Here is a 27,505-nt window from a genome sequence, read left to right as displayed (position 1 = left end):
CTATTTCTACATATATATATATATAAACACACATATATATAGTGTGTGTATATATATATGTGTATGTATATATATGTGTATATATATGTGTGCATATATATATGTGTATATATATATACATATATAGAGAGTATATATATACACACATACACACACAAAATTAGAATTCATATATAATATATGAATTCTAATATATATTCTAATATATATATAAATTCTGAGGACTTTGTCTTACAGGTTGAATACCAGCTTGGCCCCAGTAAGGTAAAGCTCCCAGGGTTCTCAGATTCCAGGTCTTGGTCTTGGTTGAGATGGCATTGCTGTACCATCCCTCAGCCAGAGGGGGGCTCCCTTCACTGAAGGGAGAGTCCTAGGCCTGGCAGCAGTTACCACAAGCTGACTGAAGAGCCCTGGGTCCTTGAATAAACATCAGAGGTAACCAGGCAATATTCACTTGCCACATAAATGAGGTAATGATAGTGATGGGGAGAGACTTCTCTGCTTGTGGATAAAGGAGGAAAGTATGGGAAGGACTTTGTTTTGTAGTTTGGGAACTAGCTCAGCCACAGTAGAATAGAGCACCAGGTAGATTCCTAAAGTGACTCAAAGCGCTGACTCCTGGATGGCATCTCTTGACCTACCTAGGACCAGGGGGAACTTGCCACACTGAAGAAAAGAAAACAAGCCTGGCTGGCTTCATCACCTGCTGATTTTAGAACCCTACAAGCTCGAGTGAACATAGATGATAGCAAGGCAGTTGTTACTGAAAGACTTGATTGAGACCCAGTTCTGTGCTGGCTATAGGTCTGACCTAGCGCAGTTCCAGTGGTGGTGGCCATGGAGATGCTTGTGCAACCCTTCCCCCAACTGTATGTGCTCATCACAGAGAGAAAGAGAGACTGTGTTTGTCTAGGGGAAACTAGGAACAGAACAAGAGTTTTTGTTTGGCAATCCAGATAATTCTTCCAGATCCTATCCAAGATCACCAAGGAAGTACCTGTATGAGTCTTTAAGAGCCACAGCATTACTCGGCTTGGGTTGCTCCCTAACATATATATGACTACAGTGATCAAAAACTTAGATCACAGCACCCAAATTCCTTTAAATATCTGAGAAATCTTCCCAGGAACACACATACAAATGACTTCAGACTGCAAAGAGTCCAGTAAATATCCAGTTCTTCAACGGCCACACACTGATAAACATGCACAAGCATCAAGACTTTCCAGGACAACATGACCTCACCAAACAAACTAATAATGTAGCAGGGACTAATCCTGGTGAAAGAGACATATATGGACTTTCAGACAGATAATTTAAAATAGCTGTCTTGAGGAAACTCACAGAAATTCAAGATAACATGGAGATGGAATCCAGAATTCTATGAGATAAATTTAACAAACAGATTGAGTAATTAAAAAGAATGAACCAAAAACTCTGGAGTTGAAAAATGCAGTTGACATACTGAAGAGTAAATCAGTCTCTTACCAGAAGAATTAATGAATTAGAAGAAAGAATTAGTGAGCTTTAAGACATACTAATACAATATACACAGAGGGACTGAAAAAAAAAAGAATAAAAAAGAATGAAGCATGCCTACATGATCTAGAAAATAGCCTCAGAAGGGCAAATCTAAGAGTTTTTGGCCTTAAAGAGAAGGTAGAGAGAGAGATGGGATATACAATTTATTCAATGAGATAATAACAGAGAACCTCCCAAACCTAGAGAAAGTTGTCAGTATTGAAGTATAAGAAGGCTATGGAACACCAAGCAGATTTAACCCAAAAAAAGAGTATGTCAAGGTATTTAATAATCTAAAAGTTAAAAGTCAAAGATAAAGAAAAAAGAATCCCAAAAGCATCAAGAGAAAGGAAACAATTAACCTAGATGGAGCTTCAATATATCTGGCAACAGAATTCTCAGTGGAAAACTTTTAGGCAACGAGAGAGTGGCATGACATATTTAAAGTGCTGAAGGAAAAAAAAAGCTGTATCCTAGAATAGTATGTCCAGTAAAAATATCCTTCATATAGGAAGAAGAAAGAATTTCCAATACAAACAAAAGCTGAGGGATTTCATCAATACTTGACCTGCCTCCAAGAACTGCCAAAGGAAGTACTTCAATCAAAAAGAAAATGGAGTTAATAAGTAATAAGAAATCATCTGGTGATACAAAACTTGGTGGTAATAGTAAGTACACAGAAAAACAGTATTTTAACACTGTAACATTAGTTATATCTTGTGTAAAAATACCTAGAGATAACTATTCAAAAATAATAACTACAACAACTTTTCAAGATGTAGACAGTGCATTAAGATATAAATAGAAACAACAAAAAATTAAAAAGCAGGGGGATGAAGTTCAATGTTGAATTTTTATTAGAATTCTCTTTGTTTATACAATCATTGTTAAGTCATCATCGTTTAAAATAATGAGTTATAGAATATTATTTGCAAGGGTCATGGTATCCTCAAAAAATACAGCAGATACACAAAAAAGAAAAAGCAAGAAATTAAAACATATCATCAATGAAAATCACCTTCACTAAAAGAAAGGAAGGAAATAAAGAGAAGATCACAAATCAATTAGAAAACAAATAACGAAATGGCAGGAGTAAGATTTTACTTATCAGTAACAACATTGAACTCTCTCTAGACCAAACTTTCTAATCAAAAGCATAGAGTGGCTGAATGGATGAAAAAACAAGACTTGATTAATTACCAAAAAGAAATACACTTCGCCTATAAAGACACAGATGGACTGACAATAAGGGACAGAAAAAGACATTCCATGTTCTTGGATTAGAAGAATCAATATTTTTTAAATGTTCAGACTACTCAAAGCAATCTATAGATTCAATGCAATCCCTATCAAAATACCAATTGAAACTAAAATGGAGCAGGAATAGCTATACTTATACGAAACAAGATACATTTCAATACAAAAACTATAAAAAGAGAAAAAGAAGGTCATCATATAATGGCATCATATAAAGAAGGGGTCATCATCATTTATATATTTAAAATTGTTATATTTTAAATATATATGCACCCAAGACTGGAGCACCCAGATATATAAAGCAAATATTATTAGAGATAAAGAGGGAGATCGACCACAAAACAATAGTAGCTGGAGACCTCAACACCCCAGTTTTGGTATTCGACAGATCACCCAGACAAAAAAAATCAACAAAGACTTAATCTACATTATAAACAAAATAAAACTAATAGATATTTACAGAGCATTTCATCCAATGGCTGCTGAATACACATGCTGCTTCTTAGCACATAGATTATTCTCAGGGATAGACCATATATTAGACAACAAAACAAGTCTTAAAATATTTTTTAATAATGAAATTATATCAGGTGTCTCCTCTGATGACAATAGAATAAAGCTAGAAATCAACAACAAGAGGAATTTTGGAAACTGTACAAACATATGGAAATTAAGCAATATGCTCCTGAATGACCAGTTGGTCAATGAGCAGATTATGAAGGAAATTTAAAAATTTCTTGAACCCAATGTTAATGGAAATAGAGCATAATAAATATTATAAAATACAGTGAAAGCACTACTAAGAAGTAAGTTTATAGCTCTAAGCACCTATATCAGAAATATTAAAATATCTTTAAATAACCTAACAATGCATCTTAAAGAATTAGAAAAGCAAAAGCAAATGGAAACCAAAATTAGTGGAAGACAAGATAATAATAAAGATCTGAGCAGAAATAAATCATTCTACAAGGCCAGTATTATCCTGATAAAAGAATCAGAAAAAGACACAACAAAAAAAGAAAACTACATTACAGATGCAAAAATCCTCAACAAAATCCAGCAAACCAAAATCAACAACACATTAAAAAGATCATTCATCACAACCAAGTGGAATTTATCCCAGGGATGCAAGGATGGTTCAGCATACAAATCAATTTGATGCATCATATTAACAGAATTGAAGGAAAAAAGTTACATAATTATTTTAATTGATGCTGAAAAAGCATTTGATAAAATCCAATATCCCTTTATGATTAAAACCCTTAAAAAAAAACTATGTCTAGAAGGAACATCCCCCAACAAAATAAAAGGTGTGTACCATAGACCCACAGCTAGAATCATACTGAATGGGGAAAAACTAAGTTTTTTTCTGTAAGATCTGGAAGATGACAGGATGCCCACTTTCATCACTGTTACTCAACATAGTACTGAAGTCCTAGCTAGAGCAATCAGACAAAAGAAAGAAATAAAGGGCATTCAAATTGGAAAGGAAGAAAAATTATCCTTGTTTGAAGCTGATATAATCTTATTTTGAAAACATCCAAAAATCCCACCAAAAAAAATTGAGAACAGATAAATTCGGTATAGTTGCAGGATACAAAATCAACATAGAAAAACCAGTAGCATTTCTGTGTGCCAACAACAAACAATCTGAAAAATAAATGCAGAAATTAATCTTATTAACAATAGCTAGGGAATAAAATCAGAACCTAGGAATTAACCAAAAAAGTGAACAATCTCTACAATAAAAACTTAAAACATTGATGAAAAAAATTGAAGAGGACACAGAAAACTGGAAATACATTCCATGTTCCTGGATAAAAAGAATCAATATTTTTAAAATGTCCATGCTACTCAAAGCAATCTATAGATTCAATGCAATTCCTATCAAAATACCAATGATATTCTTCACAGAAATAGAAAAAACAGTCCTGAAATTTTTATGGAACCACAAAAGACCAAGAATAGTCAAAGTCAGCCTGAGCAAAAAGAACAAAATAGGAGTAATCACATTGCCTGACTCCAAATTATGCTACAGAGATATAGTAACCAAAACAAGTTTCTGTCATAAAAAGAGACATATAGAACAATGGAACTGAGTAGAGAACCCAGAACCAAATCTGTACATCTACAGGGACTTCATTTTTGACAAAGGTGCCAAGAACATGCATTGGGGAAAAATCAGTCTCTTCAGTAAATGGTGGTGGGAAAATTGGGTGTCTGTAGTCAGAGCAATGATGCTGGACCACTATCTCTCACCATATAGAAAAATCAAATCAAAATGGATTTACAGCTTAAACCTAATACCTCAAACTATGAAACTACTATGAGAAAACGTTGGATAAATTCTCCAGGATATTGGACTGTGTAACAACTTTTTGAATAATATTCCACAGCAAAAATGGGAAAATGGGATCACATCAAGTTTAAGAGCTTCTGCACAACAAAGGAAACAATCAATAAAGTGAAGTAACAACCTTTAGAAATGCATAATATATTTGCAAAATATCCATGTGACAATGTATTAATAGCCAAAATATATAAGGAGCTCCAACAACTCTATATGAAAAAAATCTAATAATTTGATTATCAAAGAGACAGCAAAAACAAATGCTGGTATGGATGTAGAGAAAAGGGAACCCTTTGGCACTGTTGGTAGGAATGTAAATTAGGATAACCACTATGGACAACAGCTTGGATGTTCCTCAAAAATCTACATAAATCTACCATATGATCCAGCATTCCCACCGCCAAGGACATACCCAAAGGAAAGGCAATCAATCTATTGGAGATATAGCTGCACTCCTATGTTTATTGTGACACTGTTCACCATAGCCAAGATTTGAAAGTAACCTAAGTGTCCATCAACAGATGAATTAATAAAGAAACCACACAGAAAGACAAGGTTGGCTTATTCTCATTGTAGGAGCTAAAAATTAAAACAGTTGAATTCATGGAAGTAGAGGTAGAATGTTGGTTACCAGAAGTTGGGAAGGGTAGTAGGGTGGGTGTTGTGGGGACAGTTAATGTATATAAATATATAGGTAGATGTAATGAATAAGATCTAGTATTTAGTAGCACAACAGAGAGACTATAGTCAAGAGTAATTTATTGTACATTATAAAATAACTAAAAGCATATGTTTGGATTGTTTGTAGAACAAAGAAAGGATAAATGCTTGAGGTGATGGATTTCCCGTTTATCCTGATGTGATTATTATGCATTGTAGACCTGTATCAAAATATCTCATGTACCCCATAACTATATACACCTCCCATTTACCTACAAAAATTAAAAATGTAAAAATAAGTAAATAAAACTTGGAATGGAAAATTGACACAGAAGCTGAACAAAAAAACTTGAGTTAGGAAATAATGCTTTTAATTTTAATTTTTAGCTCCCACAAATGGGTGAGAATTAAGAGCTTATTCTCTTAAAAGGCTAAATAGATAGGCCCAGGAAAGAAAAATTATTTTAGAAAATTAATGAGAGCATCTATAACTAGAATTACAAATCAGATTATATAAATAACATATGAAACTATGAAATTTTAAAGTCTAGAGAAAAACTTCTCACCAGCTTATTGTGCCATATAGACATGCCCATAAGGGGTTATGGTTCAGCAATCAGCACAAGCCTGGGCAGCCATAATCCTAGGCGTCTTTTGACAGGTTCCTTCCAGCTACAAGTTAGTTGGTTTGTTTTCAATAATAAGCAAATAATATAATTTTCTTTGTTTGCAATTACATGGAGAAGGTTGGATGGCACTTACCTGCCAGAATGAGAATATCTAAGCAAATATGAACTATAAAAATGGACTCAAATATAATATCTCTATAGACCAATAAGCAAAAAGTAAAACAGAGAACATTGACAAAGACACTATTCTCAGGTGGTTTCATTTCTGAGTTAAATATAATCTTTAATGAACAAGATTATAATATTGTTTAAATCATTCTTTCCTATAGGAAACGTTTTTTAAAACACCTATTTATTTTATAACATTGGTATAATTTTAATTCTAACACATGACAGGGTGATAAAAATGTTACTGCCCAGCATCAGGAATACAGGTAGGCACAAAACTTAAATGTTAGCCCGTCATCATGTTCTGCATGATCAAGAAAGGTTTATTCCAGGAATGGAGGGATAACAAGTGGGAAATTCTTAGTACAACTAATTAAAGGAGAAAATATAATCATGTTATTGAGTGCTTAAAAAGTAACTTAATAAAATTAGCATTTATTTCTAATAAAAATAATTTTAAATGACTATGCTATTTAATAAATATTACCATAATTATTTTGAAATTTTAATAAAAAGCACCAAATTTTTAACATTCTTTTGGAGTTTCAAGTTAAGATCATACACAATAATATAAATCTGGCCACATGTTAAGAAAATAAGATTGATTATCATATTATTATATGATGTATTGATATGAATGGTAAATCAAAGAGATTATTAGAATTAAAAAATTTGCCTGGCTGGTAACTGGATTCAAAATATGCATATATAAAAATGGATGCTTTTTTCTTCATACTAACAAAATTCCAATTGCATACAAATGGAAAATGTTCTGTTTCATCCTTTTAATAAAACTAGAAAATAAGAAACAGCATACAAAAGATAAAGGACATACGTAAAAAAATAATAACTTCTTATCAAACAATAAAGCCTCAACAAATATAGATAAACACCATATTTCTGGGTGGGAATTCAGTATAATACAAATAACCATCCTTTCTTAGTTTGTATTTAAACATAAGGCATTTCAATTACAACCTTATTTTTGTAAAGATACTGGGAAATACATTTTTAAAGGTCCAGAGAAAGAAAATTAAATGCTTTAAAATATCCCAGAAAAAAATGAAAAAGTATGCAGAGGCAAAATTTGTTATCTTTCTAAACAAAATGATCTTTTTTTTTTTACCATACACCCATAAACAAAAATATATTTCAGATAAGTTAAAACATTACATATAGCACTTTAGAAGATAATTAAATTGAATATTTTTGTAACCTTGTTGTAGGGGAGACCATTTGTAAGTGACCTATAAATGGAGAAAATGTATTTAACTACTTTCAAAAGAATCTGTCTATACAAATCAGAAAATGTTCACATATAAATGGTTTGTATGGAAAGTAGTTGAGCAAAGAAAAATGAGTCAGAAAAAAATGGACAAAGGCTGTGAATAGACAACTTATAGAAGTAATATAAATTACCAACCTACATATGAAAAGATATTTAACCTCATTAATATTCAAGAGTATGCAACATAAGTCAGCAATGAGCTATATTTCCCTAATAATTTGGAAAAAAAATTAAGTAGGATAATAGTTCTTATAAGGATTTAAGAGAAGGGGAATTGTATTAATTGTGAGAATTGCTACCACCACTTTAAAAAACAAAACCACAATTTTTACTAAAATTAATTTTTAAATTATTACACTATATGTAATGTTTAATTTTGTGTGTCAACTTGGCTAGGCTACGATGCTCAGTTACTTGGTCAAACACCTGTCCAGATGTTGTTATAAAGATAGTTTTTTAGGTGTGATTAACATTTAAATTTGTAGACTGAGTGAAGCATATTACTCTCCATAATGTGGGTGAGCCTCATTTAATCAATTAAAAGTTTTAAATAGAAAGACCAAGATTTTCTGAAGAAGCAGTTCTGCCTCAAGTCTGTGACAGAAACCCTGCCTGAATTTTCAGATTGCAGATTTGGACTCGAGAGTGCAACATCAACTTTCCTTTGCTGGCCTGCCCTACAGATTTCAGACTTGCCAGCTTCCAAAATTGTGTGAGCCAATTCCTTAAAATAAATCAATCTTTCTCTCTCTCTCTCTCGCTCTCTCTCTCTCTCTCTCTCTCTCTCTCTCTCTCTCTCTCTCTCTCTCTCTCTCGCTCTTTCTCGCTCTCTCTCTGGATCTTTTCTACTGGTTCTATTTTTCTAGTGAATCCTGACTAATATACTCTTAAGCAATAACAGTTGTTGAAACATACTACAAAAATAAAATGTGTATGTGGGAGGTATGGGGGTAGAGAGGAGGGAAAGACAGAAAGAGGAGAGAGCAAGAGAGACAGAACAAAAGAGAGATTGTCTTATTTGTAGTGGCAAAACTTTTGGAAAACTTCTATGTCCTTTATTCAAAACTGGATACAAAGACATTATAAAATACTATGCAGTTATTAAAAAGTAATGAGTTAGTTCTAAAATTTAATTGGAGATATTTCAGCAATGTACTAAGTTAGAAAAGCAAGTTACAAAAAAGTACATTTGTAGTAACTGAGCGAGTTAGAAGGAATGGGCCACATACTGAGTTCTGAATTAAGAGTCCTTTTATTAGCCTGCTACCCTAGAGACAGCTAATGCTCAAAGTTCTCTTGGCCCCAAGGAAGGGGCTTGATTATCTTTTATACCTTGGTTTAGGTAAGTTGGGGTACCTAGCTGAAGTGGAATTTTACAGAAGCAGAAAAGCAGGTTAGAGGAAGGGGCTGTGGGTACAGGTAGTTTCTATATAATTTAATGATCAAAGAAAAACAGGGGTGATCAGGATCCTTTTACACAATGATCAAAGGGAAATTGTTTTCTTCCAATAGCAGGGGGGAGGTATGCCAAGCAGGATGAGGTTACAATGGTCACAAGTGTTACAAACAGTAGCTTCAATGATTCTAAGTGCAGCATGACCCATTTATGCACCCAAAGGGACTGAGATAAGGAGGGGGAAGCCAGGTTGGAGTTTACAGCTAAGATGGAGTCAGTGATGCTAGCCCAGGGTAGGTTATTACACATTTAACAAACTTCTGTGTTTGCACAAAACAAGGGCAAAAGTTTGTTTGCTTGAAGAAGGGAAAAGTGTGGAACCAAATGTGTAGGTAGGTCCCTGTGCAATGGTCTGAAAAGGAGAGAGTGTCCTAATGATTGAAAATTGTATGTATGCGTATACAATTTTAAAAATGTATACATATATATGTGGGTGTATTTTTATTTTACAAAAAAGGGTATGTTATGCCTGCTATTTTCTAATAGGGTTGTTTCCATTTTCTGTAATATTAGATATTATTCCATAAGAATTTTTAATAGCTACATGTATTCCTTTGAATGGATGTTTTATTTAGGGAAATTCTCCCTTCTTGGTGGGCATTATTATGATTTCTATTTTCTCTAAATTATAAAAAGGTAGGGATAGAACCTCGTAAATTTACATATGCATGTATATCCATTATAATGCCTTTATAAACAGTTTCTAGAATTTGCTTTGCCAGGTCAATGGGTATATAGAATTATATTTTTATTATTCTATTACTGATACTAGTAATTGCTAGTTATATGGTGTATTATTATTATTATTTATTTTGAGACAGACTTGCACTGTCACCCAGACTGGAGTGCAGTGGCATGATCTCAGCTCACTGCAAACTCTGCCTCCTGGATTTAAGTGATTCTCCTGTTTCAGCCTTCCAAGTAGCTGGGATTATAGGTGTGCGTTACCATGCCAGGCTAATTTTTGCATTTTTACTAGATACAGGGTTTCACCATGTTGGCCAGGTTGGCCACACCATAACTTTACATATATATGTATATCCATTATAATGTATTTATAAATAGTTTCTAGAATTTGATTTGCCAGGTCGATGGGTATATGGAATTGTATTTTTATTATTATATAACTGATAATAGTAATTACTAGTTATATGGTGAATTATTATTGTTATTATTATTTATTTTGAGATAGTCTTGCACTGCCACCCAGACTGGAGTACAGTGGCATGATCTCAGCTCACTGCAAGCTCTGCCTTCTGGGTTTAAGTGATTCTTCTGCCTCAACCTCCCAAGAAGCTGGGATTACAGGTGTGCATCGCCACGCCTAGCTAATTTTTGTATTTTTACTAGAGACAGGGTCTCACTATGTTGGCCACTCCTGACCTCAAGTGATCTGCCCACCTTGGCCTCCCAAAGTGCTGGGATTACAGGCATGAGCCATCTCACTCAGCTGGTATATTATTAAAATTATCAAGACAAAATTTGTTTTTCTATTATTTCTGCTAATAATAGTACTACTGTTAATGTAAATAATAAGATAAGGTCCTATGGAAATTTGCTTATCTTTTCTTCATACTTTTTACATGAGACTCTTGTAATTAAGGCAAGTCTTTAGATAATGAAATGAGCCACAAGAGTGAAGGTGGTTGGAGGTAGCTCTTAAAGGCTATGTTGAAAATTAATATTTCCAATTGTGATAAAATATACACACCTTTTCCATCTATTCATATTTTTACTTTCAATTATTGCCAAAGTTACCTAGAAAATTACCTTTTATCTTCAGTTCTGGGTAACTTCTATTTAAAATATTTTGACATGCAAGTGTTCTGAAGATGATAGTGACTTTTCCTTTACTGATTGTGATGATTATTTTTAAGTAATTTAATATACCTTTCTTTGTTTTACAGTAGAAAAGAACTAAAAGGTGGTACTACATTATAATTAATAATTTCCTTTTCAGGACAAATAAAGCTGAAGACTAAGTACATAACAGGGCAGCTTTACTCTTTTAAATTAATAACAATTTGAATTGTAGGTCTTTGTAAGTTTTGCTCTTCATGCTTCTGCAATTTATAGCTTATTAATGGTATATTGCATATTACCCCAAAACATTAATACTTATAAAATGGCTTACATTTTTTCATTAATATGTAAGTTTAGCTCTTTGCAGATAGTATTTTGTAGATACTTTTAAAGCATTCTAAATGTATGTATCTTCTTTTTCATTGAAAAATTACTATGATCAATATTTCCTTTGAATTTTGATGTTCACTACCTTGTATATTTCTACTGAACTAGATAATTAGCAACAAACTTTGAGGAAAACTTAAAAATTATCTAATTTTTTATTGTTAATAGTTCCTATGTATTGAACTATAAAATAGTAATGAGTCCTAACTTTTTATTTAATACCATATAGAAAGAAATATCAACTTTTTGTCCGTAATTGCTGTGGTTATTATCTCATCCTTTGACAGGTCCAGTGGGGAGGGGCATTAGATCTGGTTACCTGTATGTTGTCATTTTGGAGAACTTTTGATAGACCTTATAAACCTGGCTTTCTAGCCTATCAATTTCAAGCCATGATAGTATTCTTTAATATATGATCTCATATTTCCAAAGTTACAAAAGGACAATGAAACTCTATTATCTTAATTTCAGTGAGCAAGGGAAAGAGCTCCAGGTACAGGGCAGTGTATGGATTTTTATTTTTTATTCTTTTGGTATTCTCTCTACATGAACACATTTCTCTAATATTGGGTACTCTGCTGTGGAAAAACTTCTATATTGGAGAATTCTTCTGTTTTATTGTTTTAAGCTGTAGTGGGTTTATTTTTTGTTTTGTTTTTAGGTTTTTTGAATCACTATATTTTGATAAAAAACAAGGTAGAACATATATTTTGGACTTTTTTTAATTGAATAATGTCCTAATTTATATTGTTTTTGTTCTTTGTATTGATTTTCTCTTTTACATCATGCATTTTAAGTGTTTAAGATTTGGTTTTTCTCATCAAGTCTTGTTTTTTTTTCTCTTTTAGAACATTGTTGGTTGTTTTAATACCTGTTTCAACGTTTGACTTTTTGTGGAGGAGGGTTCAGAATCCCTTGGGAATCTGATGAAAGCTATGAGTATTTTTTTCTGGTGTAGTCCATGCATGCATATTCAAACAAAATTTGCTTATGAATTCACTGGATTCATCACCCTGAAACTAAACTATAATATATACCATAACTTTAAATATTTTCCTGTTTTTAGCTTTTATTCTTGGAAAATTAGAGTAAATCTGAGTTCTTTCACGAAAGATCTAAGATCCTTCTCTTCTCCTGGCTAGGTTACATTGATCTTGATATCTAGACTGTCTCACACTCTCCAACAGGGATCTTAATGGATTAATGAAGTCACTTATTGAAGGCAAATCAAAGTTTTCAACCACCCCATCTTATTTCAAACTCATAGTTTTAATTGCTAAGGCAACCAGATAATTCCTGAATTTCTCCAGCCAGTAGTTCATTAAGAAGACACTTCCTAAGTTGGAATGTCATTTAGGAAGTCTCCATTAAAAATCAGTTGAGGTGAAAAAAAAAATAGGAGATAGAATTATTTAAAAAATGTTGAGATTAAATAATTCATGTCTTTAAAAGTTAAATTTAAATGTTTTGTCCTTATAATTCATTATAATAAGAGAAAAATAATCTTCCATTGAGAAATTTTTTTAATCTAAATATTATTAGACTTTGGATTTTTAATCAATAGGTCTCCAGAATCTAGAACAGTGCTTTTTGAGTGAATGAATGCTTGAGCAATTCATGAAAGAGTGAATAAATACTTCTGCTGAGATTAAAAATTAGGTTTTAACATCTATAGGACATGGAAATTATTTGCATCCTTCAATTCTGTGGGTTTACTTTCTATCAGACATTATAAAAATAAATAATAATATAGTATATTTTAGAAAGAAAAGGAAAATAAAATTAAAGATTATATTTGAATGGAGCCATGTAAAATTAATTATATAAAATATTAAGAATATTGGGAAAATGTATTTAAAAATAAACTTAAATCTTAACATTATAAACAGATATATCATATCTTTTTTGTTCCTCTCTTCCTTTACTGCTTTTATTGTTAGTGAATATTTTATAGTGTAACATTTAGATTTCTTTAATGATTTTTTAATTGTATATTTTTAGTGATTTTCTTGGTACTTTTATTAGACCTTACAATATATACTTTAACTTATCATGTCTACTTCAAATTTATACTAACTTAAGTCTAGTAAGGTATGGAAACATTACTTCTATATAGCATTATTCCCTTTCCCAATTTTTATACTATTAATATTAGACATATTACATCTATAATATTACAAATACAACAGTTTGTCACTATAATTATTACATTATAAAATTGTAAGTTTTTTTAAAGAAACAAAGAATGGAAATATTCATAGCATTTGATATATTTCTATTTATCATTTTTAGTTTTCTTCATTTTTATGGATGTGAGCTGCCATCTGGGGTAATTTCACTTTTCCAACTTTGCTCTCACCTGCCTCCTTGTGCTCTTATTGTCAGCTATATTTCTATATGTTATAGATCCAAAAATACAATTATATATTAGTGTGTATTTATATAACAATATATGTATGTGTATATATATAACAATATACAAATAAAATGATACAATTATATTTATAATTGTGTGCTATGTGGATAGTTAGAAAGCAGGGGGGTTTATATATATGTTTATATAATTAATTCTTATTAACTAAAAGAAAAAATCGATTTATACTGACTAATAATTACATAATTACCTTTACCAGCACTCTGTTTTTTAATGCTAAAAATCATGGAGATCTCTTGCCTTTAGCCTAAAAAGTACTTACTTTAGTAGTTCTTAAAAGGCTGCTAGAAATAAATTATTTTAGCATTTATTGATCTGGAAATATTTTCATTTCATCTTCAGCTTTGAAAGATCATTTTTCTGGATTTAAGATTTCTGAGTTTCCTTTTTCTTTTTCTTCTTTCAGAATTTTGACAATGTCATACTATTGCCTTTTGGCTTCCATTGTTTCTTATAAAAAGTCCATAGTTAACTTTATTGGGGTTCCTTTGGATATGACTCATCATTTTTCTTGATTTCAAAAAAATATTTCAAGAAAGATTTTCTCTGTCTTTAGATTTCAGTAGTTTTACTATGATGTGTCTGGATGTGGACCTCTTTATGTTCATTGGACTTCTTGGATATGTAGATTAATTTTTAAAAATCAAGTTTTAGAAGTTTTAGCCATTATTCTAATATTTATTTTCTGCCTTTTTCTCTCTGTCTCTTTCCTTTCTTGTACTCCCCTTATTTATGTTGGTGGACTTAATTGTATCCCTTAATTTTTGTAGGTCTGTTCACTTGTCTTCCTTTTTTTTTTCTGTTTTTCAGATTACATAATCTGTTGAGTCACCATAGTAAACATTTTTTTGTTTCACTTGTTGTATTTCTCAGTTGCAAAATTTTTATTTGGTTTTTTAGAAACATTTTTGTGTCTTTATTGATAGTCTTTATTTGAAAAGGCATTATTATCATGCCTCTAAATGTATTTTATTTCTTTTAAGCATATTTACTTAGTAAAGCTTGATTTTCCTTCAACATATTTATGATACCTGCTTTGAAGTCTTTGTCTGTTTAGTCTGTTTTCTGGGCCCTTTCTATGTAAGTTTCTGTTGTCTGCCCTATTTTGTATATAGTTTACATTTTTGTGTTTCTTTGCCTAATAACATTTTGTTTAAAATTAGACATTTTAGGTAATATATTGTGACAATCCTGGATGCTGTAGCCACACCCAGAGTTTCTTGTGATCTGTTTGTTCATTTGTTAAACAGCTTGGCTGGACTATTGGACTTTTGTAGTGAAATCTATTTTCCCTGCATTGTGTAGCCTCTGATATTGCTCCTCAGAGCATCCACCTTTGGCCAGCAGTAGTTGCTCTCGGGATGACAGTGGTTTAAGCAGGGCTCCCTTTGATTGTCTTCTCTGATTTTCCTGTTAAGCTGTCTGAACATTTTTAGTATCAACCCCAGTGTAAGCCTATATTGCCAGTTGATTGCTCTATTCTCTTCAACAATGCCCTGGAACATAAATCGCTCCACAGTCTGATTCATTTTAAGTTCGGGCCCTTTCCAATCTTTGAGACCAGTGTGTGCTGTTTGCTCTAATCCCAGTACTCTTGTTAGCTCTTTTCCTGTTTCTCTCTGGAAAACTTCCACCTAGCTTTTTAGTCTCATAGAGCTACCATCTTTCTCTTAATTGCTTAACACCATAATCTCCACTGTTTTTAACAGTGCCTTTAGACTTGGAATTCCCCACACTCTGTTTCATAGTCAGTACACTTTGCAGGGATGTGGGGAACACTTCAGATTATATGTTCATATGGGCTACCTTTATCCTTGGTCAAAATCACTGTGCCACTGTTCTAGATCAGAGAAAGGAAGCTTGGCTCACTTTTTTCAGAGTGACATTCACAAACAATGCTCAGCTGTGACAGCAGTCTGTAATCTTCCCAGCTTGCCTCATCTGGCACATTTTACAAGTAATCTGCAGTAGGAGCTACCAGGAATCTGGTATTCTCTACCTGTTGCACCTTTATTAGAGCTTCTGCCTATCCGTGGGAGCTGGAGGGATGAAGAAAGCCTATGATCTCTCAACTATTCTTTCCTGACATAATACCTCTGAAACATGGAGGTAAGCTAAAGATGTGAGGTAAACGTATGCATTTCTTGTGAAAATACTGTAGACCTCAACTGGAACCTGGTGGGAAAGGGATCCTGTGTCCTGGCTCTACCTATTCAGAGTGGAACTTCTGTCATGTTGAACTGGGATTGAGGGAGGAAGGGAGGAAAGAAGAGAGAAAAATTAAAGGCGAAGATTCACTATTAATACTGAGATGTAATAGATTTTCTTGAATAGATGTTTATTTTGCTATATGCCCTTTGGCCAATTTCCAGAGATATTTAACTTAAAAAAATATTGTTTCACTAGGAAGAGATTCCACAGAATTTCTCACATCTCTATTCCAAAAATCATCTCCCCAATATGATCCTTTTCAAATCTACCTTTCTGCTCAAAGCTCTACAACAACTCTCCATCTCAGTGACCCTCTTACTGTTTTTCAGACATGCCAAATGTGATCTTATCTCATGAAGCATACTTCTGCCTAGTTCTTTGCGCTTGGTATTTCGTCTGACTAGATTGTTTTTATCTGAGAGGCTCACTATAATCTTGTCTCTTCTTAGCAATATTATCCCCAGCCAGTAAATTGTAAAAAGCAATTGACTTATTATATATTTTATGTTTTATTCCTATTATCTATCTCTACATAGTAGAGAATATAAGCTTCATCATATTAGAGACATTTTCTTCTTTTCACAGGGCACATATGAGCATTTGCAGAATATTACTTTTCGCTTTGACATCTGTTATTTTCTATTCTTTTAGCAATTGACTAAATACTAGAGATTGTATTCACACTTCTTTTGTGGCTAAGTATATTCATCTACTACCATTTTTTGTTGGTGTTGTTACACTGGAATGTGAACAGAAGTAATGAGTACAACTTTGGTTTTATGTGCTTAAATTGTTATTGTTCCTTCTTTGTTTTCACATTTTCTTATTTGGTGCGCTAGAACACATTCATTATGTAGCTTATGGCAGTGATTTTGGACATGATAAAACAAAATTGAATGACTTTATAGAGCAGAGCTACTTTGCTAGCCTAGACTGGTCAGCATGAGAAAGTAAACTGCCTTATTTAAACTATTATAAATTTTATTATCTTAAAATATTTTACCCAAATAATTTATATGTCATCAATAAAAATATTTTGAATGAAGGACTAGGTAGATGGAGTCTACTTAAAACATCTTAGAAGTGAGAAGATTGCTTTCCTTGGTTAATTTTGTTTTATTTATACTATTGAATACTAATGGTAACCATCTACCTCATTTATAATTTTACTTCAAATGATTGTTTTATCACACAGAATGGATATTACTGATTTTTGGTAAATCATCTCCATGATATTGATGTGGTTTATTTTGATTCTGTTTTACAAAGATTTTTTCTGTAGAGATAGTTGCTAAATTTTATCCAGTGCCTTTTCTGTATCTACTTATGTAATGACATTTTTTTCCTCCATTGATTTGTTGATGTAGTGAGTTTTACAATACATGATCATTGTGTTACTAGCTTTTGCTTACATTGCTAGATTCTTTTCACTAATATTTAGAATTTTTTTTTGCCTGTGTTCAAAGCTAACATTGGTCTATGGTTTCTTTTTATTGCCTTATTAGACCAGTAGGCATCGTAGCACAATGTTGAGTAGGTCTGATGAAAGATTACGTCCTTTCTTTGTTTTTGATCTTAGAGGGAAAACGTGTAGTTTTTTAATCATTGAGTATGATACTAGCTTGTAGATGTCATTTATTGGGTAATATTTTTGGTCCTTTGGGTTAAATAAAGCATACTATTTAAACTAAACTCACCTGTTTTAAAAACTTTTTTTAGTATTGCTAATCAAAAATTTAAAATTATTTTTTGCTTATGTTGGACATACTGCTCTAGAGTATATTTCCTAGTTTGTAATGTAGTACAAATATAATTTTGTGATATAGTAATAACTCTTACCACATTTAAAAATTCACTTCTTCACTAGGATGGGAAAAAAGACTCCACAGTGGTTACCTTACTTTTTTTTTTCTTTTTTTTATTGCATTTTAGGTTTTGGGGTACATGTGCAGAACATGCAAGACATTTGCATAGGTACACACATGGCAGTGTGTTTTGCTGCCTTCCTCCCCTTGACCCACATTTTGCATTTCTCCCCAGGCTATCCCTCCCTAGCTCCCCCCGTCCCTCCCCTCTTCCCCCCAATAGACCCCAGTGTTTAGTACTCCCCTCCCTGTGTCCTTGTGTTCTCATTTTTCATCACCCACCTATGAGTGAGAATATGCAGTATTTCATTTTCTGTCCTTGTGTCAGTTTGCTGAGAATGATGTTCTCCAGATTCATCCATGTCCCAATAAACGACACGAACTCATCATTTTTGATTGCTGCATAATATTCCATGGTGTATATGTGCCACATTTTCCCAATCCAGTCTGTCATCGATGGGCATTTGGGTTGGTTCCAGGTCTTTGCTATTGTAAACAGTGCTGCAATGAACATTCATGTGCATGTGTCCTTATAGAAGAACGATTTATAGTCCTTTGGATATATACCCAGTAATGGGATTGCTGGATCAATTGGAATTTCTATTTCTAAGGCCTTGAGGAATCGCCACACTGTCTTCCACAATGGCTGAACTAGTTTACACTCCCACCAACAGTGTAAAAGTGTTCCTATTTCTCCACATTCTCTCCAGCATCTGTTGTCTCCAGATTTTTTAATGATCACCATTCTAACTTGCGTGAGATTGTATCTCAATGTGGTTTTGATTTGCATCTCTCTAATGACCAGCGATGATGAGCATTTTTCATATGTTTGTTGTCCTCATGTATGTCTTCTTTTGTAAAGTGTCTGTTCATATCCTTTGCCCATTTTTGAATGGGCTTGTTTGTTTTTTTCCTGTAAATCTGTTTGAGTTCTTTGTAAATTCTGGATATCATTCCTTTGTCAGATGGGTAGACTGCAAAAATTTTTTCCCATTCTGTTGGTTGCCGATTCACTCTAGTGACTGTTTCTTTCACCATGCAGAAGCTATGGAGTTTGATTAGGTCCCATTTGTCTATTTTGGCTTTTGTTGCCAATGCTTTTGGTGTTTTGTTCATGAAGTCCTTGCCTACTCCTATGTCCTGGATAGTTTTGCCTAGATTTTCTTCTAGGGTTTTTATCGTGCCAGGTCTTATGTTTAAGTCTTTAATCCATCTGGAGTTAATTTTAGTGTAAGGTGTCAGGAAGGGGTCCAGTTTCTGCTTTCTGCACATGGCTAGCCAGTTTTCCCAACACCATTTATTAAACAGGGAATCCTTTCCCCATTGCTTGTTTTTGTCAGGTTTATCAAAGAGTGTATGGTTTTAGATATGTTGTGTTGCCTCTGCTGCCTCTGTTCTGTTCCATTGGTCTAGATCTCTGTTTTGGTACCAGTATCATGCTGTTTTGATTACTGTAGCTTGTAGTATAGTTTGAAATCCGGTAGTGTGATGCCCCCCGCTGTGTTCTTTTTGCTTAGAATTGACTTGGCTATGCGGGCTCTCTTTTGGTTCCATATGAAGTTCATGGTGGTTTTTTCCAGTTCTGTGAAGAAAGTCAATGGTAGCTTGATGGGGATAGCGTTGATTCTGTAAATTACTTTGGGCAGTATAGCCATTTTCACGATATTAATTCTTCCTAACCATGAACATGGAATGTTTCTCCATCTGTTTGTGTCCTCTCTTATTTCATTGAGCAGTGGTTTGTAGTTTTCCTTGAAGAGGTCCCTTACGTTCCTTGTGAGTTGTATTCCTAGGTATTTTATTCTTTTTGTAGCAATTGTGAATGGCAGTTCGTTCTTGATTTGGCTCTCTTTAAGCCTGTTATTGGTGTATAGGAATGCTTGTGATTTTTACACATTGATTTTATATCCTGAGACTTTGCTGATAATTAAGATAATCATGTGGTTTTTGTTTTTGGTTCTGTTTATGTTGTGAATTACATTTATGTTTCTATAGATAATTTAGTCATGGTCTCCTTCCCATTATATGTTAAAATGCTTACTTAGTCCGATGCAAGTACAGAATTATTTCCAGATTCATATCAGCCAAAATTTCTCAGCATTCATTTATCCTCTGATGAATATTGATGAACAAACATTAGTTACTAAGTAGCCTTATATAGCAATACTATAGAAATAAATATATTATTACATTCAATTTACTACCATGTTTTCTAAAATGTAAGTGAATTCATGACTAATTTTCACATTTTTTAATGGCAAGAAACTAACAAATAGTTTTACCCTCCCCTTATATTCAGCCCTGTGTTTTTGCGTAAAAGACATCAGGAAAAAATTATTAGAGGATGTGAAACAAAATGGATTTACATAACCACAGGATATGAAGATAAGCTCCTTAAGGATCTCTTTTTCAAGCCTGAAACTAATATAAAAGGAAAGCTTGCATATTGGAAACATGTAAGTATAATTAGTTTATTATTTTTCATTGAAATGTTTTATTTTAGATACTAAAATTATAATTTAGGTAGCACTATTATTTCTTCAGTCTTTGTTAAATTTTCTTCATTACATTATTGATATGCTTTATATTTTCTTGATTGAAAAAAGTCATATAATAATATAGTAAAAATATATTTTTGTGGTGCATTAATGGTATACCACAATCATTTAATAATTTATGCTTTATATATATAATTTTTATTTAGTTTTTACAAGTAGTAATAATAATGTAAAACCACTTCTCAGTGATTGAAAACATAAATATTTGTTTGTAAAAGAGTGGTAATTCTGTGTATTACACAACATTCATTCATTGTTTTATGCTATATTATAAATTGCTTTGAAGACAAAATGGAACTAGAAATTTACTTATGTTGTAAATTATGAAAGAAACTGATTTATGCTAGTTTAGCTACTATGTACCAGGCACTGTGCTAGACATTTTGCATGTGGTATGTAACTTATTCTCTATAGCACCAGAGATAGATATTTTTATCCTATTTTGATAAATATGAAAACTATGAGACATAGAGGTTATGTAACTTACCAAAAGCTAGGCAGTTAATAGGTAGGATTGGACTCCTGGTCTTCTGACTCCAGAATTTGTGGGTTTTTATTTTTATAATTTTGTTTTGATTTGGATAGTAATTAATGGTAGAAATGAACACCTTGCATTATAGTACAATTAATTGGAGTGAACATTCTATAATTTCTAAAGCACTTGGTTTGTGATAAGCTCCTTCATATGTGGCTCTTTGCCTGAGTACCCTGAGCTACAAATAATTCTATTACATTAGCATTGTTAGAAGGGACTAAAGAAGTCCAGACTGTCCTTAGTCTTAATTCAATGGAAATGAAGACCTATGTTCCAAATATAGCAGAGGAATGTCCTCAAGTCCTTAAATCCTGTGAACATTATTTATTGAATAAAAACATAGGATACAAAAGGCAAATATATTTCTACTCAAAACTTGTCCCTCGTCAGCACTCAGTGCCAACAGTATTAATTTGCTCAAGATGATAGTATGAATTATAAAATTATAAAGTTCATGTGAAGTATGTTTTGACCTTCTGTGTAAAATATAAAATCACTGATTTCAGAGCATACCACCTGATTTTTGTATGCTTTATAAAGAGTATTATTTCAGTGACTATCATATATTGATAATCAATTTGTTGTGTAATGATAACTAATTTGAATATATTAGTAACCAATGTATGTGTGTAAAAATATATAAAAACTATTATGTGTATATATTGTGTTGTATGCAAGTGAATGTATATGTGCATGAATGAAAATAAAATATTTATTTTCCAAAGATTTTTTTAGTATGTATAAAGTTATATAAAATATGCCATTGTCAGGGATTTGCAAGTATTTCAAATATTACGAAGTGTTTGAAATCTCCTTTGCATTATTGATAATTCTGCTAATTTTATCATTATAATGTTACTTTATAAGAACTTTTCTTTCATAGTTGATAAATATGTACATTGTCCTATGCATTTTTATTTTTATAACCACCATTCATAGAATATTATAGTTGTCTTCATCTCAGTTTCTTAAAGTAATTGAAATTATTTTCAATTGTAATTTTCAATTTTTGATAAATAATTTCTTTATCTATGTAAAATTATCCTTCAGTCTTCTTCTGGCTTCTTTTGTATTCTCCTCCTCAGTTCACTTAGTTGATATATTATTCTTTTATTATCTTTCATTATTTTACTTATTTTATTATTTGTTTAATAATTATATATTATACTTTTATTCAATATTATTTTTATTCACTTATTACTCTTTTATCTTTATTATTTTGAATGGTAAATATAATAAAAGAATAATATATCAACTAAGTGAGCTACCTGATTTCTTGTGCCTTGGAGTTTGGTTTGTAAGAAACTATAGTGATAATTGATAAATCTAAAGGAACAGTGAAAGGTTTAAGGAGTAGGGCAAGGGGTGGGGGTGAGAAACATGAAAGTTTAATACTGAGAGTTCATTAAAAAAAAAAAAAGACAAAACAGACACAACAAAACATGCCATAAGCAAAGCAATAGGAAGTATTAGCCAAGAATAGATTTCAGGGTTTAATAATTAGATGAAATAATCAATGTCTGAATCTTCTCCTGTTTGGCAATAAAATGTGCTTGATGTGAAGGGTTTAACATTTCCCATAACTATGGAACCTAAAGTGCAAAGAGCCAGAGGAGTGAATTCAAACTACATTCGCTTAGGAAATACCATGATGCAAACTTAGATGTTCAAATAAACATCCAGTGTTGATGAAGCAAGAACTAATTGTAAATGAGATATGGAACTGGAAGTCAGAAGCCATGGGGATTGAATTTGACAAAAACAACTGGGTCAGAATAGAAGAAATGGAGGGTGTGGAAAACTTACTAGGGATGTTATTTTTCCATGGCTTATAGATATTAAAGCATGGTTGTGACTTTTACAAATTAGGCTGGCATAAATACAGAACTATGGGAGTTCGATTAGATCCAATTGTAGGAATACTTGTATACTATTATGGTACATTTTAGGAAAATCTGAATACTAATATGAAAGATTTTGCTAGGATGCCCAAGGATTTTTAAGATTGGCTTTGGTATAGTTGTTCCTTTACCTTGGAGTTTACTGCTGTTCTAAGCAAAATATATGTTCAGATAGCAAACACAGCACTACTCCACTGGGGCTTTGACCTCAAAGTCTTCATAAAATTATAGTAACCTAGGCTGGACTGTGTGGTAATACCTTTATTACCTATACTTTGTTGGCATTATTAGTCTTTTTTCATCTACTTCCTGTATTTCAAACATGAATTTTAGAAGGGATATAGTGTGAGAGATAGTCACATCCATGGGAGCCAAAAGGAAAGAGATGGGGGCATTTCCCAAAATATTTGTGTCAGAGGCAACCTAGCTCTCCTCTCTTCCTCCCTCTGCCATCCTCACTTTCTGTCACATACATCTGAGGCTTCCTTATACTGATTTAGTTCATATATTGCAAGGAAGGAGAGAAAGTATCTGTGAAGGAAGAAAGTGATGGCCAGAAACCTTTACTGCTTCAACCAGGTGGAAAGAAAAGGATCAGTCTATATGTTGTGTATTTCTATCTTTTTTGACAGTCCACTTCCTTGAGTAATGATCTAATCTTTTTCTTAGAACTTGAGCAATACCCTTTCTTCTTGAGGCATACAAATTGGAATTTCACACCCTCTGTCTTAATCTTCTGGAGAAGGTACCTGATTCTCCCTTGTTATCAGCAGAGGAGGAAAGTGATCTGTAGGGCAACCATATACAACCTCTCTGTGAAAGGGATCTCTTTCTTGGAACCACTTCTTACATACTAAATATTCCCATCTTGTACTCTATGGCATTTTATACCTCCAGAAAACACCTGACATAAAATAACCTAGTATTTAGCCATACTAAAGTAAGATTTGTTTTAGAATGTCTGATTTGCTTGAATTCTAGAATATTTTTGTTGATTTTTGCCTTGCTTCCAATGATTAATATTTCTCATAACTAAGACTGATGGAACTGTATGCATGCTATGTTGAGTGCCATTTTGTAAAATCAAATAAAATTAAATGTTCTCAAATACAATTCTCCCTGTGAACCCTTTCCATTAATTATTATTAAATGTATTATTCAAAATATTTAAATATATATTTTTAAATCTGATGAGTTGTTTGTATTTAAATCTATTTTAATTTTAATGAGGATTCAAAAATATAAACAAACTTTTTAATCATACCAGATAGGCCAAAGTGGTGGCTCATGTCCGTAATCCTGGTACTGAAGAGGCCAAGGCAGATGGATCAATTGAGGCCAGGAGTTTGAGACCAGCTTGGCCAACATTGTGATAACCCGTCTTTACTAAAAATACATAAATTAGCTGGGCGTGGTTGTGCCCTCCTGTAATCTCAGCTACTTGGGAGGCTAGGGTATGAGAATCACTTGAATCTGGGAGGTGGAGTGAGCAGAAATCACACCACTGCACTCCAGCCTGGGCAACAGAGTAAGACTCTGACACACACACACACACAGATGTGAAAAAATATATTAAGGCATAGTCGGCAAGATGTTCAGTATTCATAGTTAATACAATTTTAGATAATTCTTGCTTTCTTTCTAAAGGTTTACACATTCTTTTTAAAAATTCAAATATGTTTTATTTACAAAATAAAATTTTTTGTTGTGAACAAAAAAAATTTACCTACATTTTTTTATAACATATAGAAAGATGTCTTCAGGTACCGCTGTTTTATATTTTATACCACATCATCAGTTCTCTTCTTTATGATTCATAACCTTTGTTAGAGCAGTATTAGTTTTATAACAAAGTTGAGAGAGAAGTACCGAAAGTTTCCCTATATGCCACAATTGACGTCCTATACCACAGTGGTAAATTTATTAAATAGATGAACCCATACTGACACATTATTACCACCTAAAGTCAATAGTTTCCCTTGCGGTTCACTGTTGGTGTTGTACAGGTTTTAGGTTTTGACAAATGTACAATTGTATTTATTTACTATTGTAGTACACAGAATTGTTTCACTGCCCTAAAAATTATTTGTCCTTTGCCTGTCCTTCTTACCTTACCCCGGGCAACAACTGATCTTTTCACTGTCTCCACAGCTTTGCCGTTTCTTAATTGTCATATAGTTGAAATCATACAGTATGTAACCTTTTCAGATTTGTGTCTTTCACTTGGTAATAGGTGTTTAAGTTTCGTCTATGGGATTTCATGTGGCTTTGAGCACTCATTTTATTTTTAGCACAGAATAATATTCCATTGTATGACAGTTCATCTATTCACCTGTGGAAGGACATCTTAGTTGCTCCCAAGGTTTGGCAATTATGAATAAACCTGCTACAAATATTGTGTGCAAGTTTTTGTGTGAGCATGTTTTTAATTCATTTGGGTAAACACCAAGAAATACAATAGCTGGATTGTATGACAAGAATGTATACAAACAGCTGTTCTATTTTACATTCCCATCGGCAATGAATAAAAGTTCTTGTTGCTCCACATCCTCACCTTTTGATATTGTCAGTATTTTGGATTTTGGTCATTCTAATAGGTACCTAGTAGTACCTTGTTGCTTTAATTTATAATTCCCTTAATGACATATGATGTTGAGCATTTCATATGCTTACTTGCCATCACATATATTCTTTGGTGAGGTGTAATTTTCTTTTTACTATTAGACAAATGAGATAATTTGTCACTTGTCCTATATAAGACAGGAAAGAGGATTCATTTTACTCAGGACTACTGCATACTCAGGACTACTGCATTGCAGAGTACAGGAGTGCATTTACATCACAGTCTATGTAGATGGCTTTCACTAGAGTGGTGCAGAACATAGCTGGCAAGTCTAGGTGAGGTTGCTATAATTTTATACATCAAGAGCTAGTCTTATTTGATTCCTTTTTGTATTTTATGTCTTACTTTAAATTCAGGTAGATATGGGGAGGAGGACAGAGGGAGAATTAGTTCCTTAATATTACAAGCCAAAATATTGAATCTATTGCTCATCTTGTTTTTATCTTGTTCAACAGTAAATGATACTAAGTAAATAGTGAAGGAGTTGATTCTCTATGAGATTTAGGAAATGTGGAACTGGTCACCATGTTATATAAAATAGAATGTTAAAAAAAGTATGTTCAAGTGTTTTTATTTTTTGGTCAATTTATCTCATTGTTTTGTGAAATGGTGTATTTCCTTATGCTGGGAAGTAAAATTTATTATTATTCAGCTTCTGAGATTTGTCCTAGCTTAACTAATGCTAAGAAAGGAGCTTTGTAGGCTGGGTGTGGTGGCTTATGCCTGTAATCACAGCACTTTGGGAGGCTGAGGTGGGTGGACCACGAGGTCAGAAGTTCAAGACCAGCCTGGCCAATATGGTGAAACCCCATCTCTATTAAAAACACAAAAATTAGCCAGGTGTCTTGGCACATGCCTGTAGTCCTAGCTATTCAGGAGGCTGAGGCAGGAGAATCGCTTGAATCCTGACAGTGAGCTGAGAGTGTGCCACTGACTCCAGGCTGGGTGACAGAGTGAGATTCTGTCTCAGAAAAAAAAAAAGGAGCTTTGTAATGACATTCTTACATCTTCTCTAAAAATCATCCATTGTTTTTGTATAAGTCTCATTTTAGGATCCCACCAGCAAAGCAATTTATTTTAAATGGATATTTATTGAATATTTACCATGTCCCAAGCACTGTAGCAAATCATAAAATCTAAAAACTTGCAGTCAAGCAAGTTCTATGCTGGAACTTGTAGGGGATAGGAAAGATCTAGGAAAATCTCGCTGGGCAGAGGCTGATTTTATGAAGAATGGAAATGAGAGAAATATACACACTGATGTACAGTTTAGTCAATCAGCCACCTGCAACCAATGGGCCTCATAAAGAAGCTGGAGTTGTCTTGAGTATTAGGAATTCTGAGATGTAGTGGTTTTTATTGTCTAATTAGGTAGAAGTATAAGGTATTTATCAGAAGAATCTATAGGGAAGATGCTAGGGCTGCCAGAGATTTTTAGTTCAGCCTTTAAGGTCCAAGAAAGCAATGTTGATGGCTTAGAAGGGTGGCTGTAGCCCTTTCTGGAGAAACCCACCTTTGACACCATTTATTATACCTGGCTCCATAGATGTGGATAAGAAAGGTTTGAAACCAAGTAATTGTGGAATTGGTTTCGAAAAGCAGCAAGTGGATGCTAGATTAACATATAATCTGAGGTAGAAAGCTTTGTGAATTTTCAAGGTCAATAGAGAGATCACTGGAGAAATGAGAGAGTTGAACAGAGGGTTTAATGCCACACAATATATCCCAGAAAAGGGAAAGAGTAAGGGAACGATACTAGGAAGTGTTCATGCCTTTCAGATCTTGATTTCAATTCTTTTGGATAAATACCCAGAAGTGGGATTGCTGAATCATATGATAGTTCTAACTTTAATTCTTTG

General features: G+C 32.9%; 1 protein-coding gene across 5 annotated transcripts in view; it reads left to right on the top strand.

Moving 5' to 3' along the window:
- The window catches only part of LRRIQ3 (leucine rich repeats and IQ motif containing 3), a 141,751-nt gene that overhangs the window by 46,291 nt on the left and 67,955 nt on the right, over positions 1-27,505 (top strand). For all 5 annotated transcript variants that reach the window (XM_078332244.1, XM_078332242.1, XM_078332245.1 and 2 more), the window contains one exon: positions 20,329-20,485. In XM_078332244.1, coding sequence (XP_078188370.1) covers positions 20,329-20,485 — 157 coding nt within the window. The remainder of the gene's footprint in view (positions 1-20,328; positions 20,486-27,505) is intronic.

Source organism: Callithrix jacchus, chromosome 7, assembly GCF_049354715.1.
Source record: "Callithrix jacchus isolate 240 chromosome 7, calJac240_pri, whole genome shotgun sequence".
Taxonomy (NCBI): domain Eukaryota; kingdom Metazoa; phylum Chordata; class Mammalia; order Primates; family Cebidae; genus Callithrix; species Callithrix jacchus.
This window is presented reverse-complemented; position numbering and strand designations above follow the sequence as displayed.